This window comes from Musa acuminata, chromosome BXJ3-4 (genome assembly GCF_036884655.1).
Source record: "Musa acuminata AAA Group cultivar baxijiao chromosome BXJ3-4, Cavendish_Baxijiao_AAA, whole genome shotgun sequence".
In the NCBI taxonomy this organism is placed as follows: domain Eukaryota; kingdom Viridiplantae; phylum Streptophyta; class Magnoliopsida; order Zingiberales; family Musaceae; genus Musa; species Musa acuminata.
In genome coordinates this window covers 36874344-36886957 of record NC_088352.1, presented here as the reverse complement: position 1 = coordinate 36886957, position 12614 = coordinate 36874344, and the positions used below count along the sequence as shown (strand labels likewise).

Below are 12614 nucleotides of genomic sequence, written 5' to 3'. Positions count from 1 at the left end.
CTACCCTGATGGAAGGATTGAAGAAGCTTGGGCTGACATTAATGGGTTGCGGAAGGACAAGGATGGAGGTTGAGTGATCACCTACATTGAAGTCCATAAATAGCATGAAATATTTCTTGGGGGTTGGAGGAATTCATTAAGGCTACAACTCAGCAGCCTAATGGTCTGTGTTCTGTGTTTCGAGTGTGCTGTCCCATGTCTTCGCCATACATGTATATATTCTCCAACTATCATTTTGCCTATTGTGAGAAAAGGACTTTGCACCTAAAAGTTCCCTTTTTAATCTCCTATATTCTCCACAAAGTTGTTCAATCATTGAGATATTTTATCTCTTTTTTTTCTTGTTCATCCTCAATGACCTCAGCATCCATGCTGCAAGAGCTCAAGGTACTCAGTGGTTATCTTGACAAACACTGAAAAGAGGGAACAAATGCCATCATGGCTTCAACCCAACAACGACTTCAAACTTATCTTTGAGTACCTCTTCTTCTTCTTCTTCTTGATGACTGTGAGAACTGCACTTGAATCGTGGTGAGAGTTTACTTTCATCACATTGGTTGTGCAGCATTTATGAGTCCACCTGGTGGGTGGCTTTGGATCTGACACAGGAAACCAAAGGCTTGTGAACTTTTTATGGTGATCAGACATCAGACATCTAATTAATGGTACTACCAAGGCATGAACAGTTATGCCTTGAGTGATGTGTGTAGGACCTGCCCACAAGGTCTTTATTTCACCCACAGTTTTTGATTGCTTGGATCATTGACCTTTGGATTGAAGAAGAGAGCATAGCTCCAAAGATCATAAGTGAATTTAATGATTAATATAACTTAATCTAATAATAATATATTATTTTAAGATTGATTACATGAATTTTCGATCATCGATATATCGAGCTTAAAACTCTTGAAAGATTATAAAATCTTATTTATTTTTTATAATATAAAAATTTAACAGTCTCTATTTCCATCCCATGATCATTAATGTGTATCATAACCATAGTTGACATTATCCTGGTTTTCTCCCATCAAAAAAAGGTTTTCTATGAAAAAAATGAAAGCATATGCAAGGAAGATGTGACATGATTTGGGATTAGTTGACAACTTTTGGAAGTGGGTGCCTAATTCCAAATCATGATTAGGTAGGTAAGAGAGGGATCTCCCATAGAACATAAGGTAGTGTTAAGTTAAATCAATCTACCAAACCTAGTACAAAAAGATTGTGATGTGTGCTTCCTCCATTTCCCTTTAAGAATTCTAGAACAAAATTATTAGGATAAGTAAAGGAGAAATAGAATGCTAATCAATCAAGCAAATGTTAGGACTTCAACTGAGGTTGAGGTTGGTTGATATGGATATGTAGGACTCATCATAACTCCACAAGGTAGACCAAGTAGATTTCTTTGTTGATAAAGGCCAAGTAGTTTTCTAAGTTGGGTAGGTGATGACAAGCAGTATTCTCCTCTTAGGTCATTCCTTGGCATAAGATCTCTGATTTCTATCCTTATTCTAGCTTGCTTCTCTGAACAAGAGAGACATGATGCCAAACACAATCTTTGAATTATAACATGGTTGCATTTGTTTGCCACTACAACAACATGGTCATAATTGTTTGTGCCTCCCATGCACTACACTACACTACACTACACCACATGTTATTATCCAAATAGTAGAAAGTATGCACTGATCTTGATGGAATTATTAAGGACTTTGGTAAGGCAACCTGACCTTGTGGTCATAACATGGTTCATGACTGCACATGCAATGACCAACTTGGCCAATAAGTTAAAGAAGACACTTGAATCATGAGCACATTTGTTTATGCCAAGGAAGAATAGGAAATGTGTCAGGCTGGTGACTAAGCTAGAGTGGAAATCTTTTGTGGTGCAGGCTGTGGGTATATTTTACAGCAAAAAAAATCAAAGAAATCAGAATAAGGTTCACCTGAATTAAGCTGCATAATGTTCTAACTCAGTGGGTTTTGTTGTGTTGTAGCCATTTTCTATTAATGACAAAGTATACCATATTGTACTAATCTATTAGCTAGCCATGAGAATGCATTTTAAGTGTTTATTTAATCCAACATGAAATTTGAAAAATCCATGATCAGTTGTTCAAAATAAACTCAAGTAAGCCATGCAAAATCCAAATATCAACATACATTATTTCACTCTAAGTAGGTGTCAAGTGTTTTGACATTAGAAGAGCCTCAATCACAAAGAGACAACACAAGAAATCATCAATCAACAATATTTATTTTATTTTATTGGGAAGAAGATTGTTATTAATTGAATAAGAAGACTAATGAGGTCAATCATTTAATTGTTCTTGTCCACCGACAACTAACTAGTTGTCATAATTTTTTGAATAATTTCAATTACTAACTAGTACTCCTAATCTTGTTTTATACATATTGGTCATTGTGATAGACTCTTTTAGCATTGGAATAATTTATCAGTACATTAGTTTTTTGGCACTTCCATTCTCTAATTCATAATAAAGAATGGTTAGGATGCATTAATTCCTCCAACCTTCTACTTCATGAGATCTTAGGAAAAATTGCTGGTTTTTATTACATCCATATTCTATGTTATATATTTGCCACAAAATATGCATGATTTGTAACACAAGGAAAAAGGTGTGCAACAAAAAATTTATATATATATATATATATAACAGACAAAATTTATACCAAAAAATTAATTTGTATATTTTTTTGTTGGAAAACTTCCTTGTTTGTGAAATTTGATAAGAACATGCTGTTGCTGCCATCAGAAACCTCTTTGTTCTATAGACTTGTATTGTATTGAATTATGAACTTGTGGAGGCCTTTACAGTTCAGATACTGATTTGATTATACAATGCAGAATTGGAAAGAAGAGTAAAGCAGCAACCAAAGAGATAAAGTTAGAAATGAATGCCAAGCATACATGCACTTGTTTTTATTAGGGAATAATTCCAACAAATCCTTGTAGCTTGATTAATTAAGTGGTCAATAACCCTAAATTTTTTAAGGGCATTTGAATCAAAAGAGAAAAAAATTTGAACACCTCACTTCTAATATTTTAAAGTGACTCTTCAATGGATGCTTGACTTGATTGCTATGGTTACTTTTTTTTTCCCCAATCTTTTTGTTTATAAACTGATAAAAGGTATTATTATTATTTTATTTCCCTTACTCTTTCTCACCGTATTTTATATATTGCATTAGTAAATATAAAATAAGGATTTTATATAGCAAGAATTTTTATCTTGATTTTTTTAGTTTTTATAACATATTATATACCAATTTATATCATATGCTGTTTTTAGAAAAAAAATATATTATATCAAATAACTTATATGGTGCTCATATGATCCAAATGATCCAAATATGAAACTTATCACTTATATAATACACACACACACACACACACACACACACACACACACACACACACATATATATATATATTCTTGAAAATTTTAGATATTTCATCATGCTTATGTCTCATATGCAGATGATAAATGCATACAAACCTACAAAATTAATTTGGACCAATGTGCTAAAATATTAGTATTTATTAAAAAAAAGAGTAGGTTCAAATTAATATGATATGAAAGTATTAACTAACTCAACTAATAAAGACCTTAACAATTTATCATAAGATTCTGGATTTGAATCTCGTCTTCATCGTTTATTATTTAAAAGATAATATGATATTATCAAAGGGCCCATTGACATAGGTAGGATCCTAACCATAAAAATACTTACCCTCATATGTCACAAATAAGTGACTAATTAATTTCTAAAATTTTATTGTGTGACCTCTATCACTAACAACTCCCTTGTACAAAAATATTAGTATAACATTTGTTAGGTACGCATCATGTGCTATAAATCATATACTACATATCACACATCTAAGTAGTGCCTTCATGCTATGCATATCATATGTCAATCTAGTCCATGATTCAATAGTGAAACTCTCCACTAGCAATTCAATCATATAGCTTCTTATTTGATTATTAAATTAGCATCATATTTTTAGTTTTTATCTTAAATTGTCATTTTAGTTAGATGTAATAAAGGGTACAAGTAGATTCATCATCTCTAATATGGAATATCTATAAGAATCCACTGACCTGCATGGAAATCTTCAATTTGTCTTATACTTTTTAGTATTTGAGTTAGATGTAATAAATGGTACAAGTAGATTCATCATCTCTAATATGAAATATCTGTAAGAATCCACTGGCCTGCATGGAAATCTTCAACTTGTCTTATACTTCTTAATAGAGAGAGAGAGAGAGAGAGAGGCCCAAATAATCCAATAGGAAAGGATCCATATGACATTGACCATCTGGAAAACTTAAGCAAATGATTCATGAGCTCTTGTATATCATGTGTTTGATAAATTTTCCAGCTCTTCTTTGTTTAGGATACCCAACACTTATCAAAATTCTAATTAATTTCTCTAAAAGAGAAAAGGAGGTCAATATCAATTTTGCAAGTAAGAAAATAAATATTTGGTATTACTATTAATAATTTCTAATCACTCCAAGAACCTATAAATAAAAGTATCATTTTCATTGTGAACATCAAAATATAATATACAAGATCCTACATATTTTGTCCCCTCATGATGCATCTACAATTTTTCTAAATATTTAAGTTCTTTAAATTTAAAAAAAACACCTTGAATTTAGAGGTCAATTGTACAAATGTTCTCCATATAAGAAAATAGAATTATAATTTATGTAAATGGATAACTTTTGTAATAGAGTTATAATATTTTTGAAAATGTGCTAAAAACCACTGTAACCATATTGAAATTAAATTATTTTTAATATTTATTTTCTTAAATTTAAAATATTTAAGAAAATTGACCTCTAAGGTTATTATTATTTTTTTTTGTGGATGTTTTGTATCCTTCGTAGTTCTCCAAACGTTCCAAACGATCACCAATCGAGAAAAGGAGGGGAGGGGAGGGGAGGAGAAAGGATTGTCGTTTTTCTCGCGACACTCAACTCCAAAGGCCCCATGGACGACGACGACGAAGCAAGAGGGAGAGGTGTCGAACGAGGACACGAGAGGACGGGGTGATGGAGGGAGGCAGGTAAGGTGACAGTGAAGGCGACGAGTTGTGGCATCGGACGACGACGTAAACGATCCAAAGACCACCTCTTTACGTGCCAATGACGTAGCTTCACGTATATATAGAGAGAGCTGATGAACAGTCGCTGTGACGTTGTTGTTTGATTACCGTATCGGTAGTATCAACCTTTACGTGTCAACGTTGAGCAGATTGATCTTATTCTTATCTGTTTGTTAGCCACATTAGATTAGGGAGTTGACGACTTTGCAAGCAATTGGTCTCTTCTCCACCTACTCCCCAGCTGAGATCTCCAACTGATCTGCTACAAATCCAACAGTATCGGCTTTCTTTGGCCAAACTCAAAGCCTGGGGAACACGAAAGTAATGGCGATCAACAACCAACAGGTAGACACAGTGGAGTATAGGAGTGACATGAGAGAGAAGCTGGTCACAGCTGGAAGACAACTCACGCATCACTCTTAACTCCAATATTACTACTCATCCATGAGGGACGCAGACAGCAAGGAGTACAAATATCACGGGGTGCATCATTTGCTGGAGAATCAGCACAAGTGGGATAGGTTGAGCTACCCACGACAGGAGTTGCTTGCAACCATGATGCTTCAAATCTAATACAAAGCCATCATCTATCCATCGATAGATAAAGAGGGGACAAATCAAATGATGGGTTGGCAAGTGCCAAGGAATGAACTCCAAAAAAAGAAATAATGTCTCTTCATGGGAAAAGGTGGAGAAGAAAGGTTCATTCATCATGATCACTTTCAGATACCTTCATCTGTCTTTTCCTTGTTGTTTCAGGGTTTTTAATGAACTAGCGGGATCAAAATTCAACGGAGAGCAGTACATGTTCTTCAGGTCAAGAACAGATATTTACACCTGCATTCCTTTAAGATTCAGAAATCAGGAACACATGTCTCAGCAGTTCACCTAACCAAAGGAAGTTTTCATCCATATTGCATCACCACTATCGGAATAAACCTCTATCCGCATTACATAAAACATATACATCCTTTTCTTGAGAGAGTAAATTAAACATGCACATCAATCATGGCACCAACCTAACATATTGAACATCGGAAAGCAAGTCCTCCAGCTAAATTGCAGGGTAGCGGAAGGGCCTCAAATTGTCTTACCATGAATTTTCTTTGTAGTGAAAGCAAAGAGATGATTAAGGCAAACAAATAGCATGCGGAAACAATCTCGAATCCCAATAGCTCAGGTGGAGTCATACGTCAAACAGATTCAGCAAAGCATGAAGTAAATCTACTGTTAGTCTCGACAAACGAGCCTAATCATGCGGCTTTGACAGAGAAAAGGCCATGAAGTACGTTTCATGTGGGTGGAAATGATTGCCAAGGCCAAAATTTTCTTGTGTCACCATGACTGTTTCGAGTACAGCTCGGCTCGACGCAATCCATCTTTGGAGTGCTTTGGTTTGAAATATCTAGGAATACTTGTCAATGTAACTTCTTATCTTAGAAATCTAGTCTCGTCGGCAACTCAAAAGGTTAGTCATTCAAGCAAGCACACAGAAAAAAAAGCGTCATGGAATACCGATCTTTACTCATCTGGGATCCAATGTTTCGCTGACATGGCACTCCATCAAACCCTGCCAATGAGATCCAGCAAATGGGCGGAGCAGATCTTTGTAAGTTTGACGCAACAGAACGGTTGGATTCCCCAAAGCTGGATTGTATTCCTTTCGACGCAGTAGATCTGCTTCGCTGTCAAGGTCCACGCATTATTGCGGCGCGTAAAAGCTATCGCTATTGATTGGGGGAGACGACAGCAACGGGGGCCCACGTATCATGTGGTCCAGATCACTCGCATTTGTATGATGGCGGCCGCATGAGATCCCCTCGCCACTCGGAAGGGACCCAGTGGAATCCGGAGCAAAACTGCTTGAATTCACGCTCCGGCGTCTATAAATCCGCACCCGGTATTGGGTGTTCCCTTGTTTCCTGTGTGTGTTGGTGAGGGATTCTTTGAGGTATCGTTTGAGCGGTAGCGTTTGCTGTGTGGTCTAAGAGATGGCGGAAGAGAAGCCGGCCAAGGTGGAGGAAGAGGGACCCTCGGGGGCTGCTCCGCCACAGCCGGAGGCGGTGAAGGACGTGGAGGAGGAGAAGACGGCGATCGTGCCGGCCCCGGAGGAGAAGCCCGACGACTCCAAGGCTCTCGTCGCCGTAGAAAGTGAGATATATATATATCTTTTGCTTAGAGCTAATTTTAGAAATAAGGTTTTGAATATTAATCATAAATTCTTTTAAATTTGCTTGTAGGACTATAGAAACAAATTTCAAGATTTTTTTTTTTGGATTTGAGCAGAGTTTCTTCATATTATTGTTATTATTTTCATCTTGGAGATGATGAAATCTATTGCTATTATCCTCTTAGTTGTAAGCAAAGTTTCTTCCTGTTCTTGGTATCGATCTTTTCTCCATCTATGGTAGCTCAAGTGCAAATTTGTGGCTTCTAATTTCTTGTCTTGATGGATAATTATTATGAGAGTGACAGATACGGATCCAAAGGCTTAAGCCTTTGTGGATCTCTGTCAGACACATAGACTACCACTCTGGACTCATAGATGGAAGGAATCATGGAAGTTCCAACCCACTTGATTCAGATCTCAGTCTTATACCCTTTCTTAATCTTACAAAAAAATCTATAGCGTGTGATGAATTTTTCTTGATCATTTTGGTATCTTCTTATCAGAGGTTGAGGATTCTTCCACAGAGAAAGGCTCTGGGTCGAATGACAGAGGTAGGTTTCATCAAAAAGTTGTATCCGAACCTTTATTCCTTTCTTCTGTAAGACTCAAAAGGTGAGAGGAAGAACATTTTTGTATTGTTGTTCCAGATGCTGCTCTTGCAAGGGTTGCAACAGAGAAGAGATTGTCACTGATCAAGGCATGGGAGGAAAACGAAAAGGTTAAGGCAGAAAATAAGTAAGTTTATCTTATGGCTTCGAAGATATTCTACAGTTCCATCTTATGACTATTCAAGCAGAGTCTACTTTGCTGTTTTTGCTAGTAAAGTTACAAGAGCTCCACCAGTTGCCATTGTTTAGCAAGTAAATTGGCTATAGGCCGTGAAATCATCAGTTTTAGGAGCCAGTTCATTGGCTGTGTCATCAACAATTTCATGTTTTAGGCCTGTGTTCTTGTAGATCGTGTACTGGAACACGGCAGAGTCTAGTGAATTAGCGAAAATTTAGATTCTAGCTTTTATATGCCTTTTCATGTAGGGTTTTTGTATGTTCTTTTACTAACAGCCTGAAATTTTGATACATGATAAGAATTCACAACTTCTAATTTTCATTGAATTTTGGAACAGAAAATTTTCATTGAATTTTGCATTTCTGCTAATCATTCAGACGATCAATCATTAAGCTTTTCCTTTAAGGGTTGCTCAACTAACCACGAGTTCTTTTATATTTTGGATATAGCTCATTTTGAACAGTGTGTTCTATGTTCTGGTACTATTATTTCTTCTAAGATAAGTGACTTTTAAGCTTTGGATGCTGATTGCTCTAGTAGAAGTTTTTGAGATTTTAGGACCGACATATAAAGATGATACTAACAAGATCAAACATGCTTCTTTTCAGAAATAATAGAAGGATGAACATGTTAAGTCAAATAGGCAGAATCTATCTAAGTTATATCGAATGATACATTAATAACCCAATGTACCTGCTTTACCAAACAGGGCTATCAAGAAGATATCATCTATTAGTGCATGGGAGAAGTCAAAGAAGGCAGATGTGGAAGCCGAGCTGAAAAAGAAAGAGGTAAGCAACTTCTCAAAACATTTCACCCAAGTTGTATATGATCTTATCAGCTATAAGATCAGTTTATATATCAGCAAATAGCAATACTAGGCATACTTTAACAGAAAGGTAGCTGACTCTAATGCCATTGCTTGTAGCTTTATTTAAACTTGGTGCTTATTTATACTACGGGGCAATTATCTACTTTCTCAAATCGAAAGTGCAGTAATGGAAGATCTAATAAATCTCTTTATCGCCTAATTCCAATTGAAGGATTGAACACATTGTTCATGGATTGACCATTTATGCACAGTGGAAGTCCTCAATTTTAAGAATTTTATTTTGACAAAATTAATTTTAGGAAGTTGGAAGGTGAAGAAATAGAAAGTTCAAAATATTGTACATCCTACATTTATTGTATAAGAATTCAGCAAAACATCATGGACAAGCAATAACAATTCCTGGTCAAATTGCAGCACTTACCAACATAAGTTTCATACTGTACTATTCTTCTCCACTCTTTCATTTTTCGTGCATAACATGGTTGATTTGGTCATTATCAAACCAAAATATTTCTGAATTTGTGACAAACATGTTCATCGAATGATGACATCTCTTGAAGAGATGAGAAGTGAAGAATAAACCACAAAATTTAAAAGAAAAGCTTTCATTTGTATGAGGTTCAACAGCCCCTTCTGAGTCAGAACAACTGATAAACTCATGACCAATATAAACTTATCGATATGCAGGAAGAACTGGAGAAAAAGAAAGCAGAGTATGCAGAACAAGTGAAAAACAAACTTGCCTTGATCCACAAGCAAGCAGAAGAGAAGAGGGCAATTGCAGAGGCAAAGCACGGTGAAGAGGCCCTGAAGGCCGAAGAGAAGGCAGCAAAATATCGTGCCACCGGGCTTGCACCAAAGAAGATTTTTGGGTTCTTTTAGGCCTGAAAGTTGACTATCGAGTGACAGATTGAACATACTATTCAGCTCTAATCTGTTTTGTGTTTCTTGTGTTTTCTGAGTGTGTTGTGTTGATCTTTTAGATGCAGCTTTTTCTGGGGTGATGTGTTGGCTGTTCAGCAGGAGAGAGGTTTGGCTGGGAAGCCCAGTGTGTATGATTTGTTAACTGTGATGTATCTGTCCATAATGTAATTTACATGAACAGAAGGTTGTTTGTTCTTACTTTTCAATGTAAAGATTCTTGTGTGTATTTGATCCAACATTTGATCATTTGGTGTATCTGTGTCATTTTCATCTGCAGTGAAACACAACTTAACACAATATTCTTGTGTTCTGCAATTTCTGGATTCTTGATCAGCATGTCAACTGTTAAATGTCAATGCCATATTGCATTGATGGTATGAGCAACAGGCAGCTGCATGCTGCTTTCATCTGCAGTTTGGCTTTTAATTCCCATCTTGCAAAAAGCAATTGCTGAGATGATTTTAGTCATAATTTATAAAAGCAGATGATAAAATGAAATCAACTTTATTGGTTAAAATCTGGTAAAAAAGATTTTTTTAATTGAATTACTTGGATTTGATTAGTAAAGTACAACAATGTGCAAAATATGGATCCAAATATGCAAAAAAAAAAGTATTTCCAAAAAGCAAAGATTTGAGTCACACTATCACATAGAGGATATCATCTCATGTGCCATTCTAATTCAAAGTTCATGAATCATGAAAAGCTCAAATTAGATTATCCATTAAGAACTCCATGTTTCCTCATATTAGCATAAGACAGTTTGAATTACAAACATTGTTCCCTCTCCCACCTGTTTGACTGGGCTTGTTTGTTTATGGCATGCATGCCTCCTGTTTTATCTCCTACCTTTTCTCCCCTGTTCCCATCTTTCTTCACCAAATCAGTACCCAATTTCATATTTTTAAATGCCTTGAACTCAAAGATTTCTTCTCCTCCCTCCCCTTCTTCACATTGCATTTGCTCTTATTTATTGCAGACAGGGGGGAGGGAAGACATGCACCACAAGAGCTCCTGCATCAGCTCCATTCCTTGTTTTTCTTAGCAGAGGAGTTTAGCAGCAGAGTTAGAAGTTGCTCTTGTGCTGTTCCTGGAGAGAGCCAAACACTTGGGATTGTTTGGATCATGACCATGTCTTTCACTGGCACCCAGGACAAGTGCAAAGCATGTGACAAGACTGTCCATTTCATTGATCTCTTGACTGCAGATGGAGTCCCTTATCATAAGACTTGCTTCAAGTGCAGCCACTGCAAAGGAACTCTGCTCAACCAGCAAGAAACCATGCAGTTCCATACAACCTGCTCCAATTTTAGCCAATTAGACATGATCGTGAGTTGTGATAGGCAATTCACCAACCTTGGAATTCATATGAAACAACGTCATCTCTCCATGCACAATCACCAATAGATGCTTGTTGGCATACAATGGTGATCTTCTATGAACACTGCAATAGATGATTGCTACTGATTTGCTGTTTCTACATCTCTCACAGATGTGCAACTACTCTTCCATGGATGGCATCCTCTACTGCAAGCCTCACTTTGAGCAGCTGTTCAAGGAGTCAGGCAGCTTCACCAAAAAGTTCCCAACAGGTGATTTGATGCCTTTCCTACCTGCTTCTCTGAGGTCCTCGTCATCGCATACCATTTCTCCAGTGAGTTACCAGATGTTGGCACCTACTTAGATCATACTGTTTCAGACATTAACCTTAACTACTTCCTGGTTGGTTTTGATCCAAGGAGCAAAGTCTGGTGAGAGGAATGAACTGATACGTGTGCCAAGCATCTCCTCCCCCTTGCATTTCCATGGCCATCTTCTTTCTCATTACCGACACATGCCATGTCTTTGCAGTCTAAAAGCCCAAGCAAGATCTCCTACATGTTCACCGGAACCCAAGACAAGTGTGTCAGCTGCAAGAAAACAGCATACCCTTTGGAGAAGGTCTGCACGTAAAAACCACCCTAAGCGAAGCAAGCTTGAAGGATCGACGAATTTGTCACACCCTTTTTCGATCTTTGTTCTGGCAGCTGACCGTGGAAGGTAAGTCGTACCACAAGACCTGCTTCAAGTGCTCTCATGGGGGTTGCACACTCACGCCGTCCTCCTACGCTGCCCTCGAAGGCATCATCTACTGCAAGCACCATTTCACGCAGCTGTTCAAGGAGATGGGAAGCTACAATCACCTGGTCTGTGTTGCCTCACTGGTATGATCATGATTCGAGTCACCAAACCAATCTCTTTACTTAGATACATGAATTAAAAGTATGACTTTCTACGGGTAAAAGATTCATTGAATCATTACTTAGATACTATTGTTATTGTTAATGTACATTTGAGTTTTCTTATTGTTAGTGAATATTTTGTAGATTTGAGGCTTTTTGGCTCGATTTAGCCTTCTTTTATTATACACTATTCAGAGAGCTACTGGGAACAAGAATATGTTGTACAAAGTAGATATTATCTACAATAGTGTTGTAAACATCTTAGTTAGGTCTGTAATTTGACCAAAAAGTCTTTGTTTAAGTAGAACTTAATCCAAGCTATTGAAGAAGAACTATTTGTGTGAAAAAAAGACTATTGAGGTGGCAACTACCACCAGGTGGTACTAGAAGCCCAGCAGAACTCACCAGCACATAAAAAATGGGATATGCAATCTGTCATCTGATTGTGGTTTTTTTAACATATTTTGCATCACAAAATAAGAGAACTTGAGGTTTTCTTATTTTCTTAGGCATAATAGTAAGCTCAGCCTCAATTTTTTTTTT

The 12614-nt window shown here is 36.8% G+C and overlaps 2 protein-coding genes across 2 annotated transcripts; both read left to right on the top strand.

Moving 5' to 3' along the window:
- Positions 1–7047: 7047 nt before the first annotated feature.
- On the top strand, positions 7048–10085 carry LOC135634535 (remorin-like). The gene is made up of 5 exons (XM_065144896.1): positions 7048–7288; positions 7811–7858; positions 7955–8042; positions 8803–8884; positions 9613–10085. Exons 1-5 carry the CDS (start codon positions 7129–7131, stop codon positions 9805–9807), a joined length of 573 nt encoding a protein of 190 aa, XP_065000968.1. The 5' UTR covers positions 7048–7128; the 3' UTR covers positions 9808–10085.
- Positions 10086–10980: 895 nt separating this feature from the next.
- Positions 10981–12059, top strand: LOC135636414 (LIM domain-containing protein WLIM2b-like). Its single transcript, XM_065148102.1, has 4 exons — positions 10981–11178; positions 11342–11503; positions 11701–11790; positions 11877–12059. The coding sequence occupies exons 1-4, from the start codon at positions 10981–10983 to the stop codon at positions 12057–12059; spliced, it is 633 nt and encodes a 210-aa protein (XP_065004174.1).
- The last annotated feature ends 555 nt before the right edge of the window (positions 12060–12614 follow it).

Bases quoted from the DNA above. Each gene is read 5' to 3' on its own strand.
- LOC135636414 (XM_065148102.1), top strand. From the start codon at position 10,981: ATGTCTTTCACTGGCACCCAGGACAAGTGCAAAGCATGTGACAAGACT. The intron at 11,179-11,341 runs GTGAGTTGTGAT...CATCTCTCACAG, and splicing joins TTAGCCAATTAGACATGATC to ATGTGCAACTACTCTTCCAT. The intron at 11,791-11,876 runs GTCTGCACGTAA...TTGTTCTGGCAG, and splicing joins CAGCATACCCTTTGGAGAAG to CTGACCGTGGAAGGTAAGTC.
- LOC135634535 (XM_065144896.1), top strand. From the start codon at position 7,129: ATGGCGGAAGAGAAGCCGGCCAAGGTGGAGGAAGAGGGACCCTCGGGG. The intron at 7,289-7,810 runs GTGAGATATATA...TCTTCTTATCAG, and splicing joins GGCTCTCGTCGCCGTAGAAA to AGGTTGAGGATTCTTCCACA. The intron at 7,859-7,954 runs GTAGGTTTCATC...TTGTTGTTCCAG, and splicing joins CTCTGGGTCGAATGACAGAG to ATGCTGCTCTTGCAAGGGTT.